General features: G+C 39.1%; 1 protein-coding gene across 21 annotated transcripts in view; it reads right to left on the reverse strand.

Annotated features, from left to right (window-relative positions):
* Positions 1–26,865, reverse strand: part of LOC100752044 (regulating synaptic membrane exocytosis protein 2) — a 390,889-nt gene that overhangs the window by 210,621 nt on the left and 153,403 nt on the right. For 18 of the 21 annotated variants that reach the window (XM_035449594.1, XM_027431481.2, XM_027431480.2 and 15 more), the window contains one exon: positions 10,723–11,705. In XM_035449594.1, the coding sequence (XP_035305485.1) occupies positions 10,723–11,705 (983 nt within the window). Of the gene's footprint in view, positions 1–6,526; positions 6,587–10,722; positions 11,706–14,637; positions 14,731–26,865 lie in introns of those variants that run through there. The other 3 variants (XM_035449596.1, XM_035449587.1, XM_035449589.1) reach the window with 3 other exon arrangements.

A 26,865-nucleotide genomic window follows, 5' to 3' on the forward strand; every position in this document is an offset into this window, starting at 1 on the left:
CACTGTATGAGTATGTGTTGCTGTGATGACTTTAATAAAGAAGCTGACAGGCCAATGGCTGCACAGGATGAGGTCAGGCAGGAAAGCCAGACTGCCAATGCTGGGAGGAAGAAGGGCTGAGCTAGAGAGTCACCAGCAGATGCAGAGAGAAGCAAGATGGGCAGGCCATGCTGAGAAAATGTGCCAAGCCACATGGCAAAGCGCAGATAAGAAATGTGGGTAATTTAAATGTAAGAGTTAGACAGTAACCAGCCTGATCTATTGGTCAAGCATTTGCAATTAATATATGCTTCTGTGTGGTTACTCGGGACTGTCGGCTGGGAAAGAGAAGTCCGCATGCTGACACTCATTCCCATTGCAGAATGAGAAGAAAAGGTGAATACATTGAAGAAGTATTTGAACTTAGAAGCTGAGAATTTCCTACACTATAAAAATTTAAGCCTACAGATGCAAATTATGATGTGTATCTTTAAAATAGAAGAACACAAAAGTCCATACAAAGATACAGCCTAACCAAACTAAAAACTAAATATCATAACCAAAAAAAAAAATACCTCATAGAAAGGACTAAAAGAATTACACTGAACAATAGCAAATGTTGCATCAGAACTTGGTAGGTTACAAGAGAAGAGCACAGCAGTTTTCAATTGCTCCCCCCCAAAAAAGCCAGTCTAGATTCTAAATATGATGAAATTATCTTTCAAGAATGAAAAACATTCTATGACAGAAGCAAGCTCAGCAGACTTGCTCTAAAAGAAGAGCTGAAATAAGACAGAAAGCTAAGGACAGAGAGACATGGAGCCTGGAAATAGCAAAAGGAACGTGAAGCATGGGGAGTAAAAACATGGATAAATACAACAGAATTTTGTTCCCCTGAGCTTTCAAAGTTATTTAAGATATTTGAAGTGCAAAGTATTCAATGCCTGATTTTAGGTTCTCAACACACAAACAAGGAATATTTAAGAGGAGGTGATAACTAAATATGTTAGAGCAAAAGGTTTCCCTGTTTACCTCTAAGTGGCATGTAAAATGTACACATGAAATATGTGACATCATAGAGAGCAATCAATAAAGAACTATGAAAAAAAACTATAGAAAAGCCAAAAATGTACAAATAACTCATGGGAATACAATAAAAAGAAATTAGAAACCAGAAAGAAAGGAAGGAGGGAGAGAGAGAGAGAGAGAGAGAGAGAGAGAGAGAGAGAGAGAGAGAGGAAGAAAGAAAGAAAGAAAGAAAGAAAGAAAGAAAGAAAGAAAGAAAGAAAGAAAGAAACCAATGGCAAATATAAAAGAAAGTGAAAACAACAAATCTAATTGTGGACATGGAAATGCCTAACAAAATATACACAGATAAAATTTATCAAGGAACAAATAGTCCATAGCCCAGTGAAGTTTGTTTGAGGAACACAGAGTAGATATTTGAAAATCAGTATACTTCATCATTCATAAAAATTAAAGAAGAAAATCAAATGATCCTATCAATTTATCTATGAAAATATATTTTAAAAATTCAGAGAATGATCAATAGACAGAAACTTGATCAACAAAAAATACAATGTAAAATCTAAAGTACTTAATGATGGAAAAAAATCATCAAAAAGAATATCACTATTCATATAGTTCTAAAGATGAAATAACCAACACATTCTACAATAAGTAACAGCTAAACAGAGTGGCATACAGACATCACAGAATGCTATCTAATAATTAGTTGAAGGTATGGGGGGGCTATTAGGAAAAGCTATGGAAATTTAAAACGTGTTCAAGTGCATTAATGCTAAATGGAAAAAAGAATCTGAAAGTCTCCTATGGAGAGTGTTTTATGATTGAAATCATATCTATGTGACTTTCTGAGTTCTTCTTAGTGATTGGCACAGGCAGGAAAGATGTGGTTAACATGGGTGCCTCCACAGAGACAGCATTGTCAGTGCTGGACAATCAACTGTAGCTCAGAATTGTTAATGGGAAATTCTGAAAATAAAAAAAAAAACATAAGTTTTAAATTTCTATTCAGAGTGTTGTCTTAGTCTGTCCCACCCAAGAAGTCACCGTTTAGTCTGACATCTCCACGTTCTGTACTGCCTTGTCTGTGGCAAACGACAGACATCATTATATACATTGCAGAATGTGTTAGTATGTTTTGTTTTATTATCAGCTGTTAGAATTACTAACTTCTTGCTTTGCTAAATTTACGTATTAAACTCTAGAAATGTGCATATAGTGATAAATGGTAGAACATAGAGTTAGATACTGTCTGTGGATACAGGAATCCGCTGGTAGCTTGGGACATATTCCTGACAGAAAAAGGAGGAAGGCACTACAGACACACATTGCTTCACTATCTGTTTCCTTCTTGGGAGAAAACCAACGAAGGGCACATCTGCTCCCACTGTTCTGTGCTAGCAACGTCCTACAGATCCATGACTGCTTCAGTGGAAAAGGTTAGCTAAGGCCCACTGCCTTCTAGATGGCCGTCGTTACTCAAAGGTGGGATGAAAACCTGGTGCTGTCAATGAGCTGTAGAGAGGACCGATGCTTCAGTTAGGGAGCTGCGTTAAAGCGCGCCAAATTCTGAATCAACCTAAATTACTCTTAGTGTAAAATGACATCATCAAATATGATAATCTGGCTATAAGTCGTCAAAAGACTCTGGTCTTAAAGTAAGACTTTTTTCAATACTAACTAAGCCAATTGTGTATTTGTACTTTGAACCTTGGGAGAATGGTGATTATTTTCTTGCCAATGTGTTTTTCCTACAATATTTAAACTTAGTCAAGAGCTTATTCAAAATATTATGTTGTGAGTTTTCATTAGGTTAATAAAAGTTTTACACTGAGTGCACTAAGGCACTCTTCGCCATCATTAGTTTTAACACGATAATTTTAAAGAAATCACAGCATGTTATGGCATGTTTCATGTCTGGAGCTGGAACACCAGTGTTAAAGTACTGACATGGCTCCATCACTCACTCAACACCGTGGGTCTCCGTTTCTCATATACTTGAAAGGAAATTAATTGCTGTATCTTGCGGATTGTTGAGAGGCTGAAACAGGGTACCAATCGTAAAGATTCTTTGCAAATTCTAGTTATATCTATGTTGATGGTATCAACATCTTCCCTATGGGTAAAAAAGTGAGCATGCTCTATTTCCCTCTTAGTTCCCACATTACTCTCTTCAATTGGGATAAAGAGTGTGATTCCCTAAGGTATGCTCTGTTCGACACAGGTTCTGCCAAATGCCAAAGGATCAATAATTTGCAGGGTCCCAGGTAAACAGTATCAGAAAACTGCCAACTGAGTGTAATTAAATGGATTTCTTGAGTGCAGAGTTGGGGCCTTCCTTTTCAAATCACAAAGACACACAACATGGTTTTCACACACTTGTCTGAAACACAGAAGCCTCTGATGACATCTCCCAGACACAATGTTTTGAGAATTGACACTAAAATTTTCCTGTAGGGGAATTCGCACATAAACCCAATAATAAATAATTCCCTACAGGAGATACTGTACGAGGCAATTGTTTTCTAACTATACTCCATGGCACTGCTCCCAGGCTACTAGAATGTGGGCAGAGAAATGACTATAAGGTGGCTTTCATATTCCCATTTCTTACTCTTCCTCTTTTTATGGGACCTGTGACTTGCTCCTGAGGTGGCAGGACATCACTCTACATCATCAAGTTTCTATTCACCTTGCTGCAGGATAATCTGTTTGCTGGCTTACTGTGTAAGTAGCTGTGATGGACAGCCCACATGGAAAGGACCTGCAAGCCACCATCAAATGGATATAACTATAATTTGCATTTAGGTAACCAACACCTAAGAACGGTGGCACTGTGTTATACATCATTACAATGGAAGAAATGCTACCAGGAACGATGACAAACACTTGATGTCAAGAAGTAAACTTTGGGGGCGGGAGAGATGACTCAGCACTGGCTGCTCTTTCAGAGGACTGGGTTCAATTCCCAGCACCCACATTGTGCTCACAACTGTCGGTAACTCCAGTCCAAAGAAACCATGCCCTTTTCTGGTTTCGGCACCCACCATACATGCCCGGGTTGAACACATATACATGCAGGCAAAAAGCAAACACACTATGACATTTTAAAACATGTGTCATGCCAGGCAGTGGTGGCCCACGCCTTTAATCCCAGTGGTCAGGAGACAAAGGCAGGCAGATTTCTGTGAGTTTAAGGCCAGCCAGGTCTAAAGAGTGAGTCCTGGGACAGCAAGGGCAACACAGTGACACCCTATCTAGGGAGGAAAAAAAAAAGGGAAGTAAGGAAATTTCATAATAGACATCTGTGCTTCACATCACATCTACTTTAAAAAAAAAAATTGTGTGACTTCATGATCTGACTAATAAAAGGACAGCAGAATTCAGTATATCCATGTAGCTTCAGTATGACTGAGTCCTATTTATTCAAATGGTGAAAGTCCAGGGCTGATACTACAACTGATAAAAGTACTCAGCATAAAATTATTTGCCAACAAAGTTTACACATATGGCAATGAATCTTTGATTTTTAAAAGTGTTTCTCTTGAGTAAGTCTTGAGGAAATAGCTACCCAGACATGGAAAAGCCTCATTCTTAAAACCTCCACAAGTAGCTTTGAGGCTGTGTGGTTTAGAATCCTTTTCAGGTTTAATTATCTCAAGTACCATAAATAACATTTTCTTCAATTCACTAATATATAACCACTTTTTAGTAGCCTGTGCTTGTGAATATATATATATATATATATATATATATATATGTGTGTGTGTGTGTGTGTGTGTGTGTGTGTATATACATATATACATATATATACATACATATACATATATATATATATATATATATATATATATATATATATATTCCACTAAGGACTGTAGGAAACATGAGATTATGCAAGAGGATAAATTTTTCACAATTGAGGACACCTGTACTGGGACTGATAAAAAGTCAACACTTTTCGGATTTGACGTTCATGTTTAAAAATACTTGAATCCCTCTAAAAGGAGCCTTGTCTCCAAAATATATAATCTTTCCACCTTTATTAACCACTAGTTTTTTTTATTTTTAAATGTCTAGTATATTTTGCTTACTTTAAAAAAAAGGCTAATAATTAAAACAAGCATTTTACAATTTATGGCTTAGGAAACTACCATAAGCATGAATTATTGAATTTGCTAAGCTACTCTTTACTCAAAAAATTTTCAGGTAAACCAAAAAACAGGCCTTTAACCGCCATGTAAAAATCAGCAGCATTTTGAGCCCTGGGAAAGAAAGTGGAGCCAGTTCACACTGAGTGTAAGTGCTTCAGAAGGCTATCCTTACGCAGTAGGGATGTGATTAGTGAGAAAAGTTCATAATGAGGTGGAATCATGCCACACGATTAAAATAAACTTATGGAAGCAAAGTATCTCCAATACTCCAGTGAGCAGTCCAACACTACTCCTCAACCTGACTCTAGGTCTAGGTGAGAGCTGTAGAAAACCTGGCAGCAAGTAACTCTCACAGTTCTAACAGGGGAGGAAGCTAGTCTGACAGTGACCACAGTTCTAATATCCTGACAGTGACCACAGTTCTAATATCCTAATGGTCATCACGGTTCTAATATCCACAGTTCTGATAGGGGGAGGTACCCTGACAGTGAATGCAAAAGCTGGCATTTTAGAAAAAGAACTTAAATATTTGCGTAGTTAGGTGTCTGGATAAAGGGTATCGTAGAACAATTCCTTGCAGAATCAAGGGATGGCCGTGTATTTTCACAGTGTTAGACTACAGAGCATGCTCACACATATGTATTCACACACGTACATAAACACATATAACAAAAGTGTTACAGAAAGAACCACTTTCCTTATCTGTGAAACTGTCTGGTACTTTCTAGTCGGTTCCGCCTTTTTTAATTAAAAAGAATGATTACTTGTGACCGCGTCAGTAAGGAGAGGGAGAAGGTAAGGAAGGCGGGGAATGAAGGCATGGATTTTGTTCCATAAAGGGTGACTGGCAGTAACGAGGCATATTTATGGTTGTCACAAGTGGACTGGAGTGTTTACTGGCACCCAGGGGGCAGAGGCTGGAGATGCCATGAAACACACTACATTTCATAAGGCAATCTTAAAACAAACAAACAAACAAACAAAACACACGATTATCTAGGCCCAACTATCAATGGCGATAATTAAAGAAGAAAATAAAAATAACAAAGCAAAAAATACATTATAAAGTTAATGAAAAACATTTCAGACTTTGAGAATAACATTAAAGTTAAATTCAGAGACGCTATGGCATCATCATTAAAGATGAATCTCAATCAGTTTGTGATTGCCCAGATGAACACAAATAGGGCAGATACTCAATTTAACGTTCTGAAAGGTAAGCATATCACATTGAACTAAGAAATGAGCGCTATAAGACAAATGGTGCATGGAAAAAAATCAGTGTATAGAATCAACGAGTCTTCAGAAGTCTACGTATCTAGTAATGTTATTCTTAATTTCTTGAGGTGAGAAAGAATGCTATTTACCTCTACTTTCTCGACTGGATCCAATCCAACACCTTCTAAATAATAGGCACGGAAAAAGTTCTTGGCAGAAAAATGAGAAATAGATGCTTTACATTTACTGAGGCATTGAATTATATCTCAAAAGTACACCTCACCAATTAAAAAACAGTGTATCCTTCTTAAACAGCAATGAAGAGGCTTAACACAGAGCAGATCCTGGAAGAGGTGAAATCAACACAATCCACATAACCACAATTACATTTTCATTCAGAATGCTGGAGAATCACCTTATAGAATTCCTAACAACTACAGAACATGAAATAAGCAATCTGAAAGTGATCAGAATACTGGCTACTTGCTAATTATCATTTGTGTGTGTTTGGATAGTTTCATCTGATGCTATTATTCTTATTCACAGATTTATAGATAAGGACTTAGACCTAAGTGTTTTAGATTCATTTATTTTATTTTATTTTATTTTATGTATATGTTTGTCTTGCCTGAACATATGTGTGTGCACCATGTGTGTGCCTGGGGCCAGCAGAGGCCAGAAGAGAGCATCAGATAACCTAGAACTGGATTGACAAATGGTTGTAGGCCACCACATGGGTGATAGAAACTGACTCAGGTCCTCTCCAAGAACTGCTAAGCGTCTCTCCAGCCTCTAGAGTGTTCTGAAAAGCAGAACAAGACTACACACTCACTGAATAACACACCCAAGATTGAACCTCTTAGACTGAGCAAGGGGTGCACTTTCTCTTAAGCATCCCTTTTACTTTTAAATAATAAAATATCACTAACAGGCTATAATTATTCACATCAAATAAGCAAAATGACACTGAGTCTAAATATGAGTGAAATTCTACGTATTGCAATAGCGTAATCTAACCTAAGTAATGAATTAATGTTGAAAGAATCTATGTATTAATAAAGTCTAGGAGGATAAAAGGACTAACCAAAAGGAAAGCAAATTTTAAAAAATCAAAATCAATGAATCTTCATTATGAAAACAGCAAGAAATATCTTCTATGTAGTAGAAATTCACAAACCAAGGCTTGGCAAGAAGCATTCTGCAATGATAGAGGTTATGCTACATATAGTTATTAGGTTAAAAAATTTAAATTATACTACTTGGCCCAAATTTGCCTTGCAAAGATCTTTGAGTTGATGTATTAAAAAAAAAAATGAGGAGAAACAGAAAAAAAAATAAAGACAATGAAGAAACTAGCTGCGATGGAAAACACATTCTTTGGAATTACTTGGCCTATTTTTCAATGATTATCTTTGAAAATGTCACTGATTCTCATCAGAATGACATCTCCACAAAATGTGTCTAAGAAAAAAGTGTGTTCAGAGGTTGCTAACACAATGCTTTTCATCCTTAAGGGGAAATGCCATGCACTAGTTAAACACCAAGCAAGACTATGAACTACAATGTTGGATTACATTTATAAATTGCTTACTTCTCCATCTGATACTTTTTCACAAATAAAATTGTTATCAGAGTGATGCAACATTAAGATAGGATACAAGCGTCTTCTCAGAAATTTCTCATCTCAACAGCTACCGTTTCTTCTTACTACTCTAATAATGAGGAAGTATCCAACAGGAAAATTACATTGTTTATATTCCTTCCACCAAACTTGAAAGTATGATTGTGCCTATGAAGTGTCTATTAGCAGAAACTGTACTTTGTAAACAAATCATTGGGTAGGTGATAAGTAGAACCCTATACAAGAGTAGGTCCTAGGACTCAAGTTAGAAGAGAGCATAGATGTGAGTGACATGATGTTTCTTCCTATATATGATGCCTGTTGAACTTGTGCTTAACTAAAATATTGTGTTTGAGTTTAACAAACACATAAGTAATTTATGGGCGATTTCAATGTCCTTACTTCAGAACTTAGGACAAATGACATTACAATGCCATCACACATAAATCTCCCGGGCATCGCAGTGAATTCAGCAGCTCTGCCACTTTGTTAAGATAAATTCTTGTTTGCTAAATGGAGGCATTATTTTAGCAAAAGAAGAACAAATTATCAACCAGATGGGGTAGACACCAAATCACCAAAAATAACTGTTAGCTTTTGATAAATTAGCACTATAATATATACCCTACCAAACGTGGTAAATCAATCATTAGTAAATATACTTAAAGACTGTTTCTTAGTTTCTTAGAAACTAAAATTTCTACATAATCTTTAATAAAACTGATGGAGACCTACAGTTCTCTTTCAGGAGTTACATTTCTATTAACTCAATTTTCTCATAGCTCACAATTTGAAGTAAAAACTAGGAAATAAGGCTGTAACTTAATTTTTCAATTGCACATGCATTTCCCAGAGCCATTTGTTTAAAATTTTATGTCCTCTTTTCTACAATAGTGCTTTTAGATATTACTATTAGCGACTTTTTAATATACTACATTAAATTCACTGATCTAGCAATTATTTTTACTTTGTTAGTATCTGGCTAAGTGATTTTTTTCCCTCACAATTCTTGTTTATAAAGCTATTGTTCTATAGCTTTATAAAATCGGGCACTGTAAGAACCCACTTGAGACTGTGGCTATTACTAACTTCATGATACTGCTCGGTACATTTTTCATTATAGTATTTAGTCTTCCTAAATAGTAATATGAAAGAACCTCTATTCTTATCTTCCTTTGTTATGAGGAAAATATTATATTTCCTGCAAATACCACCATGTCTTGATAATTATTTTTTTAAATTACATTTTTCTGGTTTTTAGTTTTAGATAAGAACTACTTTTGTTTTGTATTTTCTAACCAATTATTTATGCTACAGTATAAAATCACTATATTAATTTTCTATGACTTCATGGGTTCCTCTGCCTTTTGATTATTCTAAAAAAAGGAAAAGGACTATCTACTAAATATTATGGCAGAACTGGAAGGAAGGAGAAGCAGAAGCTGACATGAAGAATTCATGTTAGATACTCACCAATCTCATATACTTTACCATATGTCAAAATAAATTCCAGAAAAAAGTTAATGGTTAAAAATGATTTCAAGGAGAACATATATATCTAATTATTTAGTAGATCTGGAGATGAATAAAGAATGTCTAAGGAGGGACATAATGTAAAAAGTGTCAACAAAGAAAACTCAACTGTATCCCAAAATGATCAAAGGAAATTAACAGACAAGTGTCCAAATAGGAAAGAACTTTAACAAAATAACAGACAATTAGATAAAAAAAAAACCCAATATACAAAATAACTCTTACAAATTAATAAGAGAAAACTAGTAAATGTGCAGAAGGAAGTGGACACAAAGAATAAAGGGATGGTCAGCGCAGATGGCTCATCACAGTAGAATTATAATATTCTGATAATGATTTTGTGGCCTGTTGGGTAAACAAAAATTTGGTGCTATGAAATAAAAAAGTTCAAGCACATGTGAAAATAGCGAAAGCAACTCCAAATATTAATTAAAGCTATAAACCCAAATCACACCCACAAACACACGTGCGTGCGCGCGCGCACGCGCGCGCGCACTCAGCTACGTAGGCAAAAAAAAAAAAAAAATCCACATGGAGAAGACCATGACAATATCATTTATATGGCATTGAGAAGAAATTTCTGTACCTTAAATAAATATTTAGTTCATGATATATCCTTATGATACAACAAAATACAGTCACTTAAAGTATATGAAATGACTTGAAAATAAAAGTATATGACAAGAACTGAAAGAGACACTAAGTTATTTACAGGGTGATACTCAGTTTATCCGTCTGAAAACTCTACATTCAGAGGGAAAGGACTAACACCTAAATGTCCCTTTGAGGAAAGGGACATGGTGGCATTTCACTCTTTAAAACACCTGTGCGATGTTTCAAGTGTTCTATCGTAAACGCTTTCCTACTTTTATAAAGGAATGCAGACTGTCACTTTTTCAAGCTAGAACTAATAAATTGGTGTGTGCCATCCAATAACCCAAGGAAGCCTTCAGAAATCAATGAAGCTTATTTTTTTAACGGCTTCTTTCATATACAAGGGTATCAAGGCACTCAGTTTCCATAGTGTTTCCCGTTTCCCACGTGGCCAACACCTTAGAACACTCAAGCCCAGGTGGCAATGGGGACTGGATGCTCGCTCGCCCGCCCTCCCGCCGCCCGCCGGGAGGGAGGCTCGCCCCAGGCCAGCCTGGCGGGGCGGGCGGCCCGCAGGGGTGGGTGGCAAGGGCTTACCTTTCTCGCTCACACTCTCGCTCTCAATCTCAACATCATCACAGCTCGTGTACTCGGGCGTGGACGCCAGTTCCTCCTCGGAGCTGCTCAGGGACACCTGGCGCATTTTACCTCCTTTCTTGGATTTATGGGGCTTGGGTGGCGGGGGCCTCACGGACTCGGACTGGTCGGAACTCAGGGAGTCGTTCCTCAGCATGCTTTCCATTTTCTCGCGCTTGCTCTTGCGCAGGGCGGCGGCGGAGCCGGGGTCCAGGTGGTGCGGCTGCGGCTGCTGCTTGCGCAGGGGGTCCGCGCGCCGCGCGTCCAGCCTGTCGGCCGCGGGGACCGGGACGGGGACGGGGCTCCGGCGCGGGGTCGGGGGGCTGTGGTTTGTGGTCCTTTGGGGGTAAGAGCTGGGTCCCTGAGCCTCTCGAGTTCTCTCCATGGAGTAGGACCGTTGGTTCTCCATCGCCGCTCTGCGCTCGGACGCCGCCGCCCTCGTCGGCCTGGACGGCCGGTCCCGCTCGGCGCGCAGCAGGGACCCCCTCGAGTCCTCCAGCTCGGCGTGGGCCAGCGACGCATCGCTGTGCCTCCTTTCGTGCCGCGCCCGGGACACCTCGGCGTGGATCCGCATCTGCTCCTCGTAGGGCTGGGGCTTCACCGGGTAGCGCGCCAGGTTGGGGTCGCTCCGGTAGCGCGCCTGGTACTCCTCCTCCCTCCTCTGCCTCTCGTAGTGCTCCCTGCTCTCCGCGTCCTCCTCGTCGTCGTCGTCTACGGTGTACTCGGGCGAGTGCCTGCGGCCTCTCCTGCTGGGGTCCCGGTAACCTAAGTGATCACCGGGGTCTTCGTAGAACGGGGCTTCGCGCTGAGGTCGTCTGTCAGCATAGTCTGACGGCGACCTGGGCATTGTGCCATCTGAAGGGACATACTGTAAATACTCCTCCCTCTCTTCGCTCTGGTCGTATCTGCGATCTTGGTCCCTGGACACCGACGGGCTTCTTTTCCTAGAAACCCAAGAAAAAGACTTATGAGATGGCATTTAGGCAGGTTGACACTCGATTTGACTCATCGCCAGGTGGATGGACACATTTGGGTAAATCATTTCTTTTTTTCTTCTCAAAAATGTAGCTTAAAAACACTACAATATTACAATATTGACCCACACAACTCCGTGTGTGTATGTGTGTGCTAGTATGTGCACACGCGTGTCGTGCAAGCGCAGGCAACAGAAAATTCGGTTTACTTTGGGCATTATTTTTATACAAATGACTAAGGAAAAAACTTATCATACGATAAGTGCATGTCATGAAAATTACACCATGGCTACAGGATCTGAATTTCTTAGTTATACTTATTGCAGAGTATAACTCTTGGAGAGTCTCTACTTTCAAAAAAGAGAGACATGACTTATACACTTTGACTGGGATCATTTCAACAAGCAGATATTGGGTAAGTACTAACGTTGCACACTCCATTATCAATAAGGAACACATAAACGAATGCGACATTATTATCCCCAACAGTAAGATGCTGAGTGGTCACCAAAGCTTCGTCAAGTTAATTTGTTTAAATGAAAGCTTAAAGAATTAAGGATTCCCAGTAGAATGTTATCAAATTATGCTTAGTATTACGAAAGTATTAAAAAGACATCAAGAAAGTTTTGAAAATAAGTAGAAAGTAAATAGTCTTCTTAATAAAGGATTCTAACGACAAATTAGAAAATCTACCTCCCTTTATAGAATTCAGTTCCAAAAGGAAGATCATTAATATACGGTCCCTGGCGAAAGCATCTAAGTGTGGTTTTTCAATCACTCTATAGGAAACATAAATTCAGTGTTAAACTAGAAGTCACTGTTGTAAAGACTACCAAACATGCCTGACGCATCTGGGTCATAGTACACACGTTCACTTCCATTGGGCTTAAGTAAAGTGGAATAGTGGTTGAAATCTGAAATTGGGAGGATTATTGGTCCTGTTGCTTAAAATAAAACTTGACGGGCAACATTCTACTGTAGCATTCTTGAAAATAAATAATCTACTATTAGTTACTCTGACATGTTAAATTTGTGACAAGCAAAGGTCTACCAAGTACATCACGAATCATTTCATACACACTGTCTCTTAAATTTTTTTGGCTTTTCAAGACAGAATTTCTCTGTATTGCTTTGTAGCCTGTCCTAGAACTTGCTTTGTAGACCAGGCTGGCCTCAAACTCACAGAGATCCGCCTGCCTCTGCCTCCTGGGTGCGGGGATTAAAGGTGTGCGCCACCAACGCCCAGCCTGTCTTTAAATTTTTAAAACCTCTATGTTCTTAGAAACTACTGCATTTTCAAGAACCAAAGAAACTCCATTAAAATTCAAGTATCTAATCTGTATGTTGGTATCCAGCCTGCATAAAGCCTTATAAAATAAACCTTAGTCTTTGTTATTCTCAGGAGAAAAATGACAAGCAAAATAAATGATAATGTGTACATTTCTCTGAAAGGATAATAAAGCATTTAATAATATTCAACCCATAAGTCATAATTCAAAGCAATTCACCTAGGAAGTCCTGGATAATCATCCAAAGAATCTGAGGAATTAAGTCACAAGTCAAAGGTACACCTTTTTCTAACAAAATACATGGCACACTATACAGTACCATCAAGTTTCTCTCTTGCATTCTGTTTATTCCTGATATAACAACACCAGCACATACTTAAATCCCCTTTATTTCTACCCTGCTACTTCTCATTATTAAACCTACATGGTTAAATTCTTTTTCTCTTTGACCATATTAGAGTAATGTTAACAGGAACCCATTAGTAGAAAATACACTTGAAAGGTGCTGTGTCTATCTCCCTGACCACGCAGCATGTCTGTCATTGCTTAGTTTCTAGTCAGGCAGGACTAACTTTCCAGTCTGTTTCTAAATAATCTAAATAATCTGTTTATACCGTGCACCAGATGTTCGTTCCATTATAAATGTCTATCTGACTGTGCATAACACTTTGAGTAAGAAAACATATCAACTATTTAAAACTTCATGTCTACAAAATCATGGTGATTGATGAGAAAATCCCTCCCAAAATAACTTTTTTCTAAATTTAAGTTACTTTTCCAATATCCCAGAGACAGTTTCAGTTTATACGTTGCATATTAATTTCTTCCTACTGTTATTGTAATTCCCATTGGCTTTCTCAAATGGTTTTGTGTGTTAACTGTGTCACTATAATACTGGCCATATTTACCAATTACTATCAAATCTTTGAAAACAGAGCAGTAGACATTTGAAAACATGTAATGAGAGAATGCATGAAAAGATGAGCCTTCATGTTTGTATATTTCTAACTCTTAGCTAATGATCTAGGAAACTTTTAAGAATCTCAGTGACATGGAATATCATTCTATATTTGAATTTTGTATTACTACATCTTAGCACTATCTATATACTTCAATAAATATCTTATTGGTAAAGATTATTTAAGGACAACCACTTTATAAATAAATGTATTTATTTACTTGAACATATTGAATCCCATTTTTAAAAAATTAAAAATCAGAAAAGAAACTGCACTCTTTTTACATTTAATAACTGTCATTTTAAAAATGGAAGACTATATGGGTGACATTCCAAGATTCAAAATCTGAAACGATACCTCCATCTTTTAAAATGTTTTGTTGAAACGTGTAAATTGCAAAATGAATACTTCATGACTACAAGTATATAACACTAACTACGTAGTTCAGATTAAACATTGCAAAGTCAAAATTCAAAGCTCTTAAACTACAGTACATCATGAATTTAAACAAATCTATGATCGTGTGGAACACGCAATAGAATCAGCCCAAGCCTATAATTCCCTTTTGGAAAGCTTAACAAATCAATGTATATTTGTAAAAAGCATGAAAAAGTTTTATGCGTCACAATGAATATTTAGCATTTTTATTTTTACCTTTGCTCAACCAAAGCACATCTGTCAGGAAAGAGGCCTCACGCTGATGAAAACACAGCAACATTACGCCAGGCAGTGCTTTCTCTTAATCCTTCCAACCCTAGTGGAATCACAGGAGCCATTCTTAATCTGATGATTTGAAAGACTCTTGGCTGGCAATCATTTTAGTACAAAACTCGATGACGGAAAGTTAAAACAGCCTTCATTTGAGGAGGACGCCAAGATGCTGCAGCGGTGTGAATGGAAAGGCTGCTTCAATGCTGTCACTGTGTGACTGTATATAGCTACAGGTCAAGTAAGAACGCCCTCTAAGAAGGATTACGGTACTTAGCTGATTACTGCCTCCCAATACCTAACCACACACAATCCGGATCCAAGGCATTTCTGGTCACTATACTTAAAACTGGCAGCTTTACAAATTCATGAACCACTTTCCCCTATATAAATCGCACCCCTTTTAAAATGACAGAATTATTTTTAATATTAATTAAGCTTTTCAATTTAAAGAAAATGTCTACCCCCAAAAAATAAAAAATAAAAAATAAAGTTTAAAGGAAATTCATTAAAAAAAAAAAAAACAAGGTAGGTGTCTGCTTCTGCTTCCATCAGCTTCTGGATAAAGGCTCTAGGATGGCATATAAGAAGCTTCTCAGTTTCAGGAGGTCCCATTTATTAATGGAAGATCTCAGTGTCTGTGCTACTGGTGTTATGTTCAGAAAGCAGTCTCCTGTACCAATTCGTTAGAGGGTACCACCTACCTTCTCTTCTAAGAGGTTCAGTGTGGCTGGATTTATATTGAGGTCTTTGATCCATTTGGACTTAAGTTTTGTGCATGCGATAGATAAGGATCTACATGCCAGCATCCAGTTATGCCAGCACCATTTGTTGAAGATGCTTTCTTTTTTCCATTGTATAATTTTAGCTTCTTTGTCAAAAATCAGGTGTTTGTAGGTGTGTGGGTTAACATCACATTTTCCTGTTACAGGGCTATCCTAAAATGTTTCTACTATATAACTCACAAAATAGGTCAAACATCAACAATTTCCATCAGTTGATTCTTAGAAAAATACATTAAACTGATAAGATGAAATGAAATTTAAAAAACAAAAACAATGCTCTGCAAACTAAGAACTTGCTGGACGCTGAGTATAAATCCAATTTTGTTCATTGAATTTATAATTTAAACATCTCCATCTCATTGCCTAAAATCTTATACCCCCTGAAAATAAAGACAAAAAGCAGTAGAGTTTCCTTACAGTCAAAACCCAGTTAGCTAAAAGTTAACGTTATACTTTTGAAAAATTGCACCTAAATCATTCCAAGTAAGTTCTATAATGTACGGATAAGGCAGAGCTTGAGGTCTGAGCGATGAGATGGGAGTGATGCTATTCAATGTCTCCCAGTCATTGGGTTTAAAAGGAGTCTAGGAATAGGTGGCAGGACAAGTCAATCATTTGTGCATTATTCATCTGCAATGTTGTCTTCTAGAGCTCGGTGAGGTCTTAGAAGCATTGGGGGAGGGGTAAATAGAGGTAATAGAGTGATTCTCTTTTTCTCTTGTTTTGCCTTTGTTTTTTTGTTTGTTTGTTTGTTTGTTTTGTTTTTTTGTGGCAGGGCATCTCTACATAACTCTGGATGTCCTGGAACTCAAGCCTGTAGACCAAGCTGAACTCACAGGTATCAGACAGCCTCTGCCTCCCTAGTGCTGGAATTAAGTTTGTGCCGCCACACCTGGCAACAGCAATTTAAAAAAAAATAAAATAAAATAACTGTAAGATGCCTAATAAAGATCTGTAGAAACTTCCAAAAGGAAGGAATGAAAATTCAATGATTATTTTCCAAAAAGGATGTTAACTAGTGTTAAGATGAAACCAGATGGAATCCACAGTTCGTATCAAATAAAACAACCAATTTCCCCAAAGTGTATTTTGCTTCTTCCAAATTTCGAAGCCTAGGAAATTTCACAAGCATTCCATTTGCTGGGTTGATACCAAAGCTTCCTCTTGTCAGCTGTTCCTTGCCCTCCCCAGAGTTTCTTAATTTCTTCTTTAGGCAAAGTCAGGGAGGGTTTCACTATGCAGCCTGGGTTGGCCTTAACCTCCCACCCTGACTTCACCACACTAAAGACACAGTGATGACTTAACCAGTCCTGGCTTAGAGACAGACATTCTTCAAGTCTAAGAAGGCAGAGCCTGACCACCCAATTAAAAGTGTCCCCTGCATCGCCCATGCAGGTGCTCCCAGTTAAACTGCTTATAGCCATCTAATTATGGCACTTAAAATATTTGTCATACTAATTATCTAAAACAGCCTGACATTTGACAGGAGGACAGTCACTGGGAAGGGAAAAGAATAAAGTACAAAATAATAATAATAACAATAATAATAATAACTCCCTATCACTCACACTTGGGGTCCACAGTATTCTCTCTAGCTGGTGGTTTTCCCATTCAGTAATTTGAAAATCTCATGCTTGGCCTAGGAGATTTGTGCACAAGTTTTCTGTGAGGTAAACTGGGGCACCCTTACATGTATTTGCTTCTTTTCTCTTGCTGCCTTCAGAACTGCCTATCACTCACTGGCAGTATAGTTAAGCTGATTTATCAAAAGAGCTAAGTTGGGGGGAGGATGACACCTACAATTTTAATTTCCAAAGCCTGGACATCCCTGAGCTGCTTGGAATGTCGCTCTCCCCCTCCTGCTGCACAGACCCCAAGTGCACTTACAGAGTGGCAATACATTAGAGACTGAGAGGGAAATTCTGTGAATGGGTTTTTCAAAATCGAATGTTCAGGGCCATGACAGCAGGCAAACAACGAAGGATGCCAGGCTTCACTTAACATTTCCCCTGAGTCTTAAGAGAAAAACAAAACAAAACAACTAAGAGTAGTTATCCGCAGATTACATAACTGAATCTATGTGAAGTCTTCCTAGATTTTTGAGTTATGCAAACATCCCTCTCACATTGCTTCAGAACCTGGGATTGCTTATGCTCTGTTTCCCTCCACAAAGAACGTGAAGCAGCAGGAAATACAAAAGTCGTGCTGAAATGGAACAACACCAGGAGCAAATTCAGGGTTGGTGAGAGAAGCCAGACTCAAGCAAACCCTTCATCGGTTGGTGGTCTGTGGGCAGGTTAGCAGACGGGTGTGATGAAAACAAGGGGGCAAACAAACCAATTTAGGGTAAGGAAGATGCCTTAATTCTATCATTCCAACGGGCCAAACGGCACACCTCACAGTGCGAAGTCAGGCAGGAGAATGGAGTGAATACCCTGCTCAACCACGCCGAACCTGACAGGAACAGGAGAAAGAAAAGCAAATGGAGACTGCGCGTCTTCCTTAAAGAGCAGAGGGAGATTTGCAGTGTGGGAAAACAAAAACTTCTCTGGAAAAAATGTATGTACTGTATCCCACGAAGAAGTTACTCTTAGAAGTCAGCCGTGTGTCTTCACTAACAAGGCTTGTCATCATGGACGTTGTGCGACTAGAAGACTGTAAGTCTGTGGCAGGTGTCGGTGCCTGAAGACAATGAGTGGTAAAAGCAGTTCAGCCAAACTGAACAAGTGGCTAGTAACAGCTAACCTACTGTGTGTAAATATAACACTGTGTGGTGGGGGAAGTGCTTCTGTGTATATGTTTATCTTACTGATTGTTGAATAAAATGCTGTTTGTCCAATGAGGAAGCAAGATGGGTGGGACTAGGAGTCAAGGAGGATTCTGGGAAGTGTAGTAAAAGATCCAGGCAGGAAGTGACATAGCAGGCTGACTCAGTATATAAGCAAGGGCAAGAAGGAAGTCATCCTTTTCACTCTTCCTCTGCTCTCTGCTCTGAGCCGCCATGTAACCCTGGGATGAGGACGCCAGCAGAAGGCATCCTCCATGAGATAAGTCTTATAAAATACATAGATTATGGTTATGGTTGATAATTAAGACTGAGCTAGCATATAAGAAATCCTAGTCATTGGCCAAGCAGCACTTGTACCTAATATAAGTCTCTGTGTGTTACTTGGGACCTTAACGTGGTGGAGGGTGGAACTTGGGTGGCCTGGCAGAAAGCGCCCACGTGGTGGCAGGGCCTGGGCAGCTTGGAGTGAAGACTTATTGTTACAACTGTGCATAAAGATAATTCGTAGTGTCCCATGTGGATTGTGTCCTGGCTCCCTGACTAAGGTAATAAGAGAATGAAGACAGACACACAGTGAAGAGACGGGATCGTGGGAGGTTCTCTAACCACTTCCTCCACCACCTGGAACCTCAACCTCTTTATTACCTACAACACCAGGAGAGGGGTTAGCTAGTCTCAATAAGAGGACTCTGTAGGCACGCAATCTCAGGCTGTAAGCATACAGAAGGTGGAAGCGTTGCTGGTCTCCATATACACTGGTCAATTGTGATGAACACTCATACTGCAACTCCCATGCCCAGGCTGAAATGCACACTCACTCAGGATTTGGTTCCTTGGGGCTTCTAAAGCTTCATACAAGAACTCTCCAGGTCAACTGCCTCCCAAGTAGCTCGGTAGTACAAGTTTCAGAAGTCTTGTAACAGTTGCACTATTCAGTATATGAGCATAAGGAAAGGACAAAAGAATAGGGGTCTCCTCTTTTTTTCTTAGCAACCCCACTCCCAGGGGGTGCCTTTCCCTAGAACTCATAAAATTAACAACCTAAAATTATTAGGGACATAACTTTCTTAGAATTGAACATATTTTCAACTGATAAAAACAAATGCTACATGTTCTCTCTCTTCCTCTCTCTCTGTATGTGCGTGTGCGTGTGCGTGTGCGTGTGTGTGTGTGTGTGTGTGTGTGTGTGTGTGTGTGTGTGTGTATGAATCTAAAAAGGGGCCATGAGAGAAAAGGGAGAAAAACATTTTTGAAGCTATTCTCTTAAATGCTAATTTATATAAGATACGATACATATTAGCAAACCCTAAAAACTGCATGACATTAAGGACAAAAAATAAAAACAATTGAGTATGGTTATATGCAAATGACAGGCAGCATCACAAATCACCAGTGTCGTGCCCACGGGAAACAGCTCAGCCTGTGAAGGGCTTGTGACATAAGCATGAGGACCTGAGAGTGATCTATTACAGCAGGCTCGATGGTGCACACCTACAATCCCAGCTCTGCTGAGGCAGAGAAAGGGGACCACGGGAGCTTTCTGGCCACCCAGTGTAGTCACAAATCGAGCTACAGGTTCATTGAGAGACCCTATCTCAAAAGACATCCGACATCCACTCCTGGCTTCCACACACATATCCTAACACATGTGCATAGGTTCCCACGTAAATGTGCACATTTGTGTGCACACGTACACACAGAAAGAAAAAAAAAGGAAAACAGCTTAGTGAAAAGTTCAGAGGCACAGGTCGCCACCCTCAGAATCTCCACTGAATGCCACGCATACGCTTGTAAGCAGAAACGGGCTCATTAATAAATGACTTATCTGATTTCCGCTCCAGACTTTGATAATTCATAGACTTTCCTGCATAAGAGCTTATGTGTCCATCTACAAGCTCTCACTCATCACCACACTTTAAAGAAGAGAGTTCACAGTTGGTAGGGAAAAATACCAACCCTTAATGTAATGTTAGTGAAGGTCTCCACTATATACCAAAGACAAAAAGGAGACAAACTTTTAAACACGTTGTGAGGAAACATTAGATGTCTATGTGAAGAAACAAGGTCTTAACCACGGCAAATCAAGCAGTAAAGTAATTAACTAGCACTAGAAATCTGCCATATTAATCACAGTAGAATATGTACTCTGGTTGTTCAAAAACTTGAATGTTTTTTAGGCATGTCTGGACAAATTGCCAAGACTCCAGCTCTTCCCTACGTTCTTTTACCTCTGTTCCTTTCATGCCATATGAACCAATTTTTAACAAATTACTCAGTTCCAAGTAAATATCAATTTAGTAAAGTAGACATGCCATGCCCTCTTTTATAATGCCCATACAAGAGTTGTAGTTTCTATTCAAACAAATATATTGAAATAGAAATTGAGTTAAAACCTGCCTGTAATTGTATCTTGGAATTGTACGTTTGAGTTACAAATGTATTATCTGGTTCTACTTTCAGAACTACAGAAGGCCAGCCATTTTAAATGCATTGCTGGAATTAGCTCCCAGTCTTCTGAGCCATGGACGCTGGGCCCACAGCAGACTCTTCCTGCTGTTGCTGACTGGGTCATTCTGTGCCAGTTCCCCTCAGAGAACAAGGGCCCAGCCTGCCTTGCTGGGATTTGTACCCACAGTCTTACTGTACAAATTGCTTCTTCTTTTCTCTAAAATAACATTTTAGGAGACAAGTAATGTCCTTAGTGTCCACCTTATCTTAGGACAAGGGAGAAGAATATAGACTATAAAGCAGAGGAACTCTATGGGCCAGAGTACCACTGGCAGCTGGAGCATTGTAGGACGGCAATATAGCTGTCTCCACTTTGACTGTGTCTGGGAGACAGGAGGATTCTTTGTAATGGTAAATTGCAACATAAAGATTTCCCTTTAAATGCAGTGATATTTTCATGTTCTATAAAAACTGTATAGTGGGGCCAGGCGTTGGTGGCGCACGCCTTTAATCCCAGCACTCAGGAGCAGAGGCAGGCGGATCTCTGTGAGTTCAAGACGAGCCTGGACAAGAGCTGGTTCAAGAGTGAGTTCCAGGACAGCCTCCAAAGCCACAGAGAACCTCCCCCCCCCCCCAAAAAAAAAACCTGTATAGTGCAATAATATACACACAAAATCACAATGTAAGTAAAACCCCATTTCCGCAGAGGCTGATAATTTGCTTTTAAGGGGAAAAAAAAGGTTATACTTTAGCGAAATTTTTGAGTTTCCAGTATGCAGACATACATCTCTATAAATACAATCTAGACACAGTTACCATGATAAAATACTGAAACCAACTGTTTTTAAAACATGAAAAAGAAATACTGAATAACATATTTGAAAGACCTAAGTTTGAACTACATAAAACGAAAAATCAATTACACAGTTTTTCTCAGATGATTAAGTCTGTTCATACATTTAAGAAACATTTCCACAGCTTTACCATAATCTTAATATTGTATCAAGATTTTGAATATTTCAATTATCAGAATTATTCAGCAACCTTATAGTAATGATTTACAATTCAAAAGATAAACAGCCCAAGTTAAAAATATGTAATACACATTAATAGAAATCCATAGCCCTTTTAAAGCCAACCTCTCCATCTCTAATGAAATACCAAGAAGAAAACTAGCATTTGACTGTCCTGGGGCAGTCTTCATTGCTGCATTGGTCTACTTTTCTGCACAATGAGGTAAAGCTTAAGGAATATCAGAAGTTGTTCTACAAGCAGCTTTCCCATTATATCTGAATGTGAAAACATAAACATACAGCTGATGTAAAGGTTTAAGTAAGAGGAACTTTAAAACTAAACTTACCAAATTATCACAAAGTATCCAGGATGTTCCTTCACATTGGCATCAAAGACAACATAAAGTTAATATAGAAAGAAGTATATTTAATTCACCTTGTGCTCAAGAACTAGTTGCCTTCCCTGGTAGTGGAGAGCACAAGAAACTATAGAGATGGAGACAGAGATGGCCCTACGGATACTTTCAGATAAAGATGGTTGAGGGTAGAGCTCAGTGGTAGAGCATTTGACTGCAGATGGCCAGCAGAGCAGACCCAGAACTTTTCAATCACTCAAATTAAAAATACATGACTTACCTACCAAACTCCAAACCTATGTCTTAACCCTGCTCCCTAGAATCATAGAGGAAAACAAAACTGTAAACGTAGAAGCAGAAAGCCATAGTCACGGGAGAAGAAGTAATCCCAAAAGATAAGACGGACAAGAGGACGTCGCCAGGCTCTTAGTCCTCTCCCAAGAGTGTCTCGTCTTTGGCATTCGCTGGAAGCTACACTGGAAGATGATCCTCCCTCCAAGACAGGGTGCTTAGCATCTCTGAAACTGGACTCCAAATAGAGCACAGACAGTGGGAACCTACTGAGCTGTCAGGACTTCCATGAGTGGACTAGAGTGAGCGCGCTTGACTGTTAACAGCAATACAAAGTACATGCTATATTTTGAAGCTAAATGCCTGTTTCATAAAGTTGTTTTTCATAAAAGTAGAACACCATTTCATAGTCTTTCCTGGAGATAAATTTAGTTACAATCTTAGAAATTTTTCCATCGTGTTTGCCATCATATGAAATTAAGTAACTGCATTAGAACAGTAAGTATTACATGACAAAAGTTATTTCCAACTCTAAGAAGCAATTCTTGGAATTAAATAAAAGTGAGTGAAAATGTTAATACTTTGCTAAATAATATATTCCAAATTTACAAATATTAAGTGAATGTTCTTTCCAGTGTGGAACCCATTCAGTAAGTTTTCCTAAATTAATCTAGTTTAATAAAGTTCTTTGCAAATACATTAAGATATTTTTTATCACAGACTAATCAGTGAAATATGCCTGTCCCTACCTCTCTAGACAAAAGAGCTCATTTTTCTGCTATATTAAGATTTCTCATCCTGGGGCCAGTGAGACAGCTCAAGAAGTGGGGGTGCCTGCTACACAAACCTACAGACCTCAGCTCAGTCCCCGAACCATGTAAAGGTGAGAAGAGAACCAACCCCACCCACACAATCACACTCTTGTGGCACCCATACACACACACACACACACACACACACACACACACACACACACACACGCACTATGCACATACAATAATAACTTTTAGGTATTATCAGTCTTGTTCCACTAAAATTCGCTGATAGTTAAGCGTTTTTATTCCAAGGAGAACACAACTTGCTCTCTTTCTCATCGACACTGCTGGTGTGCTGTTCAGACTGTCTGGCTTATGAATTCTTCCCCCAGCTTCTGTAAGCACTTTCTTCCCAGTAACGGGAATGAAAATAATATAAAAAAACTTCCTTCACCTCTAAGTACAACTTCCATTCCCTCCCCAGGGACAATATAGAGCCTTGGGGTCCTCAGATACGGCAATAGCAGATTTTAAAACCCTTGCTTCCCAAGAGAAAACGCTGTCTTGTACTACACTCAAGACAAATGTCTCCCCCCACACACTTAGCCAGGCTCTGTCAGAGTAAGTCTGTACCTGAGACCAAAGGTTTCCTGAGCTCTTCCCCCTTCCCTACCCTCCCATCGTGTCCTGCGGTTGCTAGAATTGCCAACTTGACAACCACCAGGGCACAGACCTCTGGGGGATTACCCAGATTAGGCTAACTGAAGAGAGAAGACTCCCACTAACCCTTAGGGAACTGTAGAGGGAGGAGGAGAACTGTTGGAGGAAGACAGTACCCTGTGTAACACTCTGTCTCCAGACAATGTAACAATGGATGAGAAGTGATTAGCTGCCCCGACTCCTACCGCTAGGACATCCCTGAAGCCAAAATAAACCCTGTCTGCTTTAAGTTGCCTTTTCAGATTGTTTCATCACTGCAACAGAGAAAGTAGTTAATACACTTCCCTAAGGGTTTTGTCAATAAATCGCGTTATACGTAAAAGCACATGTAATGTGTTATTCAGTATCTCCTTCATTTCAGGGTTATGGGAAAAATCAGAATTATAAAAACCAGAACTGGATGGCAGCTGATGAATGTCAAATAGATACACTGAAAACTTCTTAAATGACAAATTTAGAAGGATCCATCACCAACAAAGCACAAAGTCTGACTGTCAATGGTCTCTCTGACCTTGACTAAAGGGCCTTTCTCCTTCAAGTCAGACAGAGGGAGAACAGAGCTACAGACCAAGCAGACTTTAATTAAGTGAGTGAAAGAATTAAAAATAAAACTAAATTTTCAGATAAGGCAAACCAATGCCAAAGTCAGGATCCTGTTAGAGCTGTAACCAAACATGACATTGGTATTGAGATAAACTCCCCTAAATCTATCAGTGGGGGCAGCTACTCCTAGTGGTGAATTTCGAGCACCTCTTGGTTTGGTTTGGTTTGGTTTGGTTTGGTTTGGTTTGGTTTGGTTTGGTTTGGTTTCCTTTCATTTGGGGTTTTTTGGCATTGGTCATTTTTTAATGTCTGGTATCATTCTGCACCGAATCCAGGAGTATTTCTTTAATTGATTGTTTGTAGGTTTGACATGAGGCATCCTGATCCCATCCATTGCCTTATCCACTCATATGCACCTTCCTTGACTCTTGATAATCAGTAGAGGATCTGATCTTATCTACCAGCAGATCCTAAAGGATGCTGTCTGCCTGGATCCTAAATGACCTGGGTAAGGGCTACCTAGTAATTTATTGCCCATGAGATACAGTTTAGCGTTCTCATAAGGGTCGTTAGGAATAACCCATGGCAGCTTAAACAGTGATGTTATGCCATCGCTGCTCTGGAAGATTGTAGAGAGAGGAGAATCAAAAGATGAAAAGGGTTTATGTTAGAACGATTCTACCATTTAAGACTGGAAAATGCAATGGTGTGACTATATTCCTAAGACTGTTCTGGGGGCATTTCATTAATGAAGATGGTACAAATACCCTAGGGAGGGGACACTGAGCGTAACAGAGAGTAGACAGAAAGCTGTGAACCCTCGCTAAGGATAAAAGACGATATTATGAAATTGGGACGCCCTGGGACTGATGGGTAAAACTTCCGAACAGCTGAGGCTGCAAAGACATAGTTAAAACCAAGGCGGGTCAGTAAGAAAGAAGAGAGCAATGCTGGAGTAGAGGGGGATTCTAACCCTAGATTTATGAAAAAAATCACCAAGAAAATATGGTATTTCTGAGCAAGAGACGACAGAGAATGCATGGCTAGTTGGAAGATAAAAGATAGACAAATAGATAGACAGACAGATAGATGATAGACAGACAGACAGATAGGCAGATAGATGATAGACAGACAGACAGATGAGAGATAGACAGATAGATGATAGATAGACAGACAGACAGACAGACAGACAGACAGACATATAACAGAAGACTGGAATCAGTCACTTCGGGTAAAAGTGACAACCCCATACCCAGCTGTAAAAATCTGAACAAAGTAGGGTGTTAACAAATAGCCAGAAAGAGCATGTGATGCCGAGAGAGCCAGGTTCTACATGCAGTTGCTGCTTTACCTGTCCATCTGAGTATCCAGTTAGCTATAAACTAAAGAAACGTTAGGATACGCACATTATGAGGACTGAATACTAGATCTAATAGGCACAAACATCCAAAGACATTAAAGGATGACAGTGTAGACACACTCTCAATTAGAGTAGATGCAAATTTAATTAAATGTGAAATGAAGTCTCAGAAGCGATAAACCAGATCTGAGACTCACAGTTCAATCTGAAGATAGCTGAAATTAATCTCTTGATCCCTTCAATAAAATACGGAGTTGACCAGAACATCTTTTTCTTTTTTCTTTCTTTTTCAAAATGCCATGGCCTAGAGGACGCTAGGCCTACTAAATATGCACCAGGCTTGTAGGAAAAGCAGTGGAAGATGAAGGCCTTACCAGGCCGGAACATCACAAACATGGCTCTGCAGGCTTTGCTCTTCCCCTATTCTCTCTTTCTTGCTAAAAATTAGATTACTTTCTAAAGGTAACCACCAAGGTCAGTTCCTTCCTTTCCCCCTAAGACTGACTACTAAGGTCCAGCTATCAAAATATTCAAGTCCAGCAATCAAAAGCGCCCTTTTGGCTGCTCTAACTAATCTGTCCAATCAAAATGAATTGGCCTTCATCCTAACACTGGGTTTCCCGTTTTCCCTTTATAATCTGTCATGGACTATGGGCCCTGTCTATCTCCTCTCTATCCAAAAGCATTCCTTTGTCCCTACTGAGCTAATACCCCTTCCCCTTTTCCCTCATTCTCTATCTCCTGGTTTTTATTCCCTGCCCTTTGTCCCTCTGGGGAAAGTAAATCTCCTTTGTGCTAAAAGCTTGGTCTCTGTGTCTTCTGCAGATACTGGTCCTTTCTAGAGTAACCAAATGCATATAAACAGGGTGTCTTAAACAGAAGATGAAAACTCAAAATAATTTCTTTAATTCCAACAATCATAAATTTTCATGTTATTTTATCAAATTATAAAGCAAGTCAAATGATGATAGCATGTCATAATATTATATGAAAGAACTCATTGCTATAAAGTAAGTAATAAAGCAGATTTTCCTATCATTATGAAAAATATTATAGACAAAAATATTTTCACTATTTCAGGCATAGTTTGCCTTTAGATAGTTTGCCTTTAGATG

The sequence above is a fragment of the Cricetulus griseus genome, chromosome 10 (genome assembly GCF_003668045.3).
Source record: "Cricetulus griseus strain 17A/GY chromosome 10, alternate assembly CriGri-PICRH-1.0, whole genome shotgun sequence".
Lineage (NCBI taxonomy): Eukaryota > Metazoa > Chordata > Mammalia > Rodentia > Cricetidae > Cricetulus > Cricetulus griseus.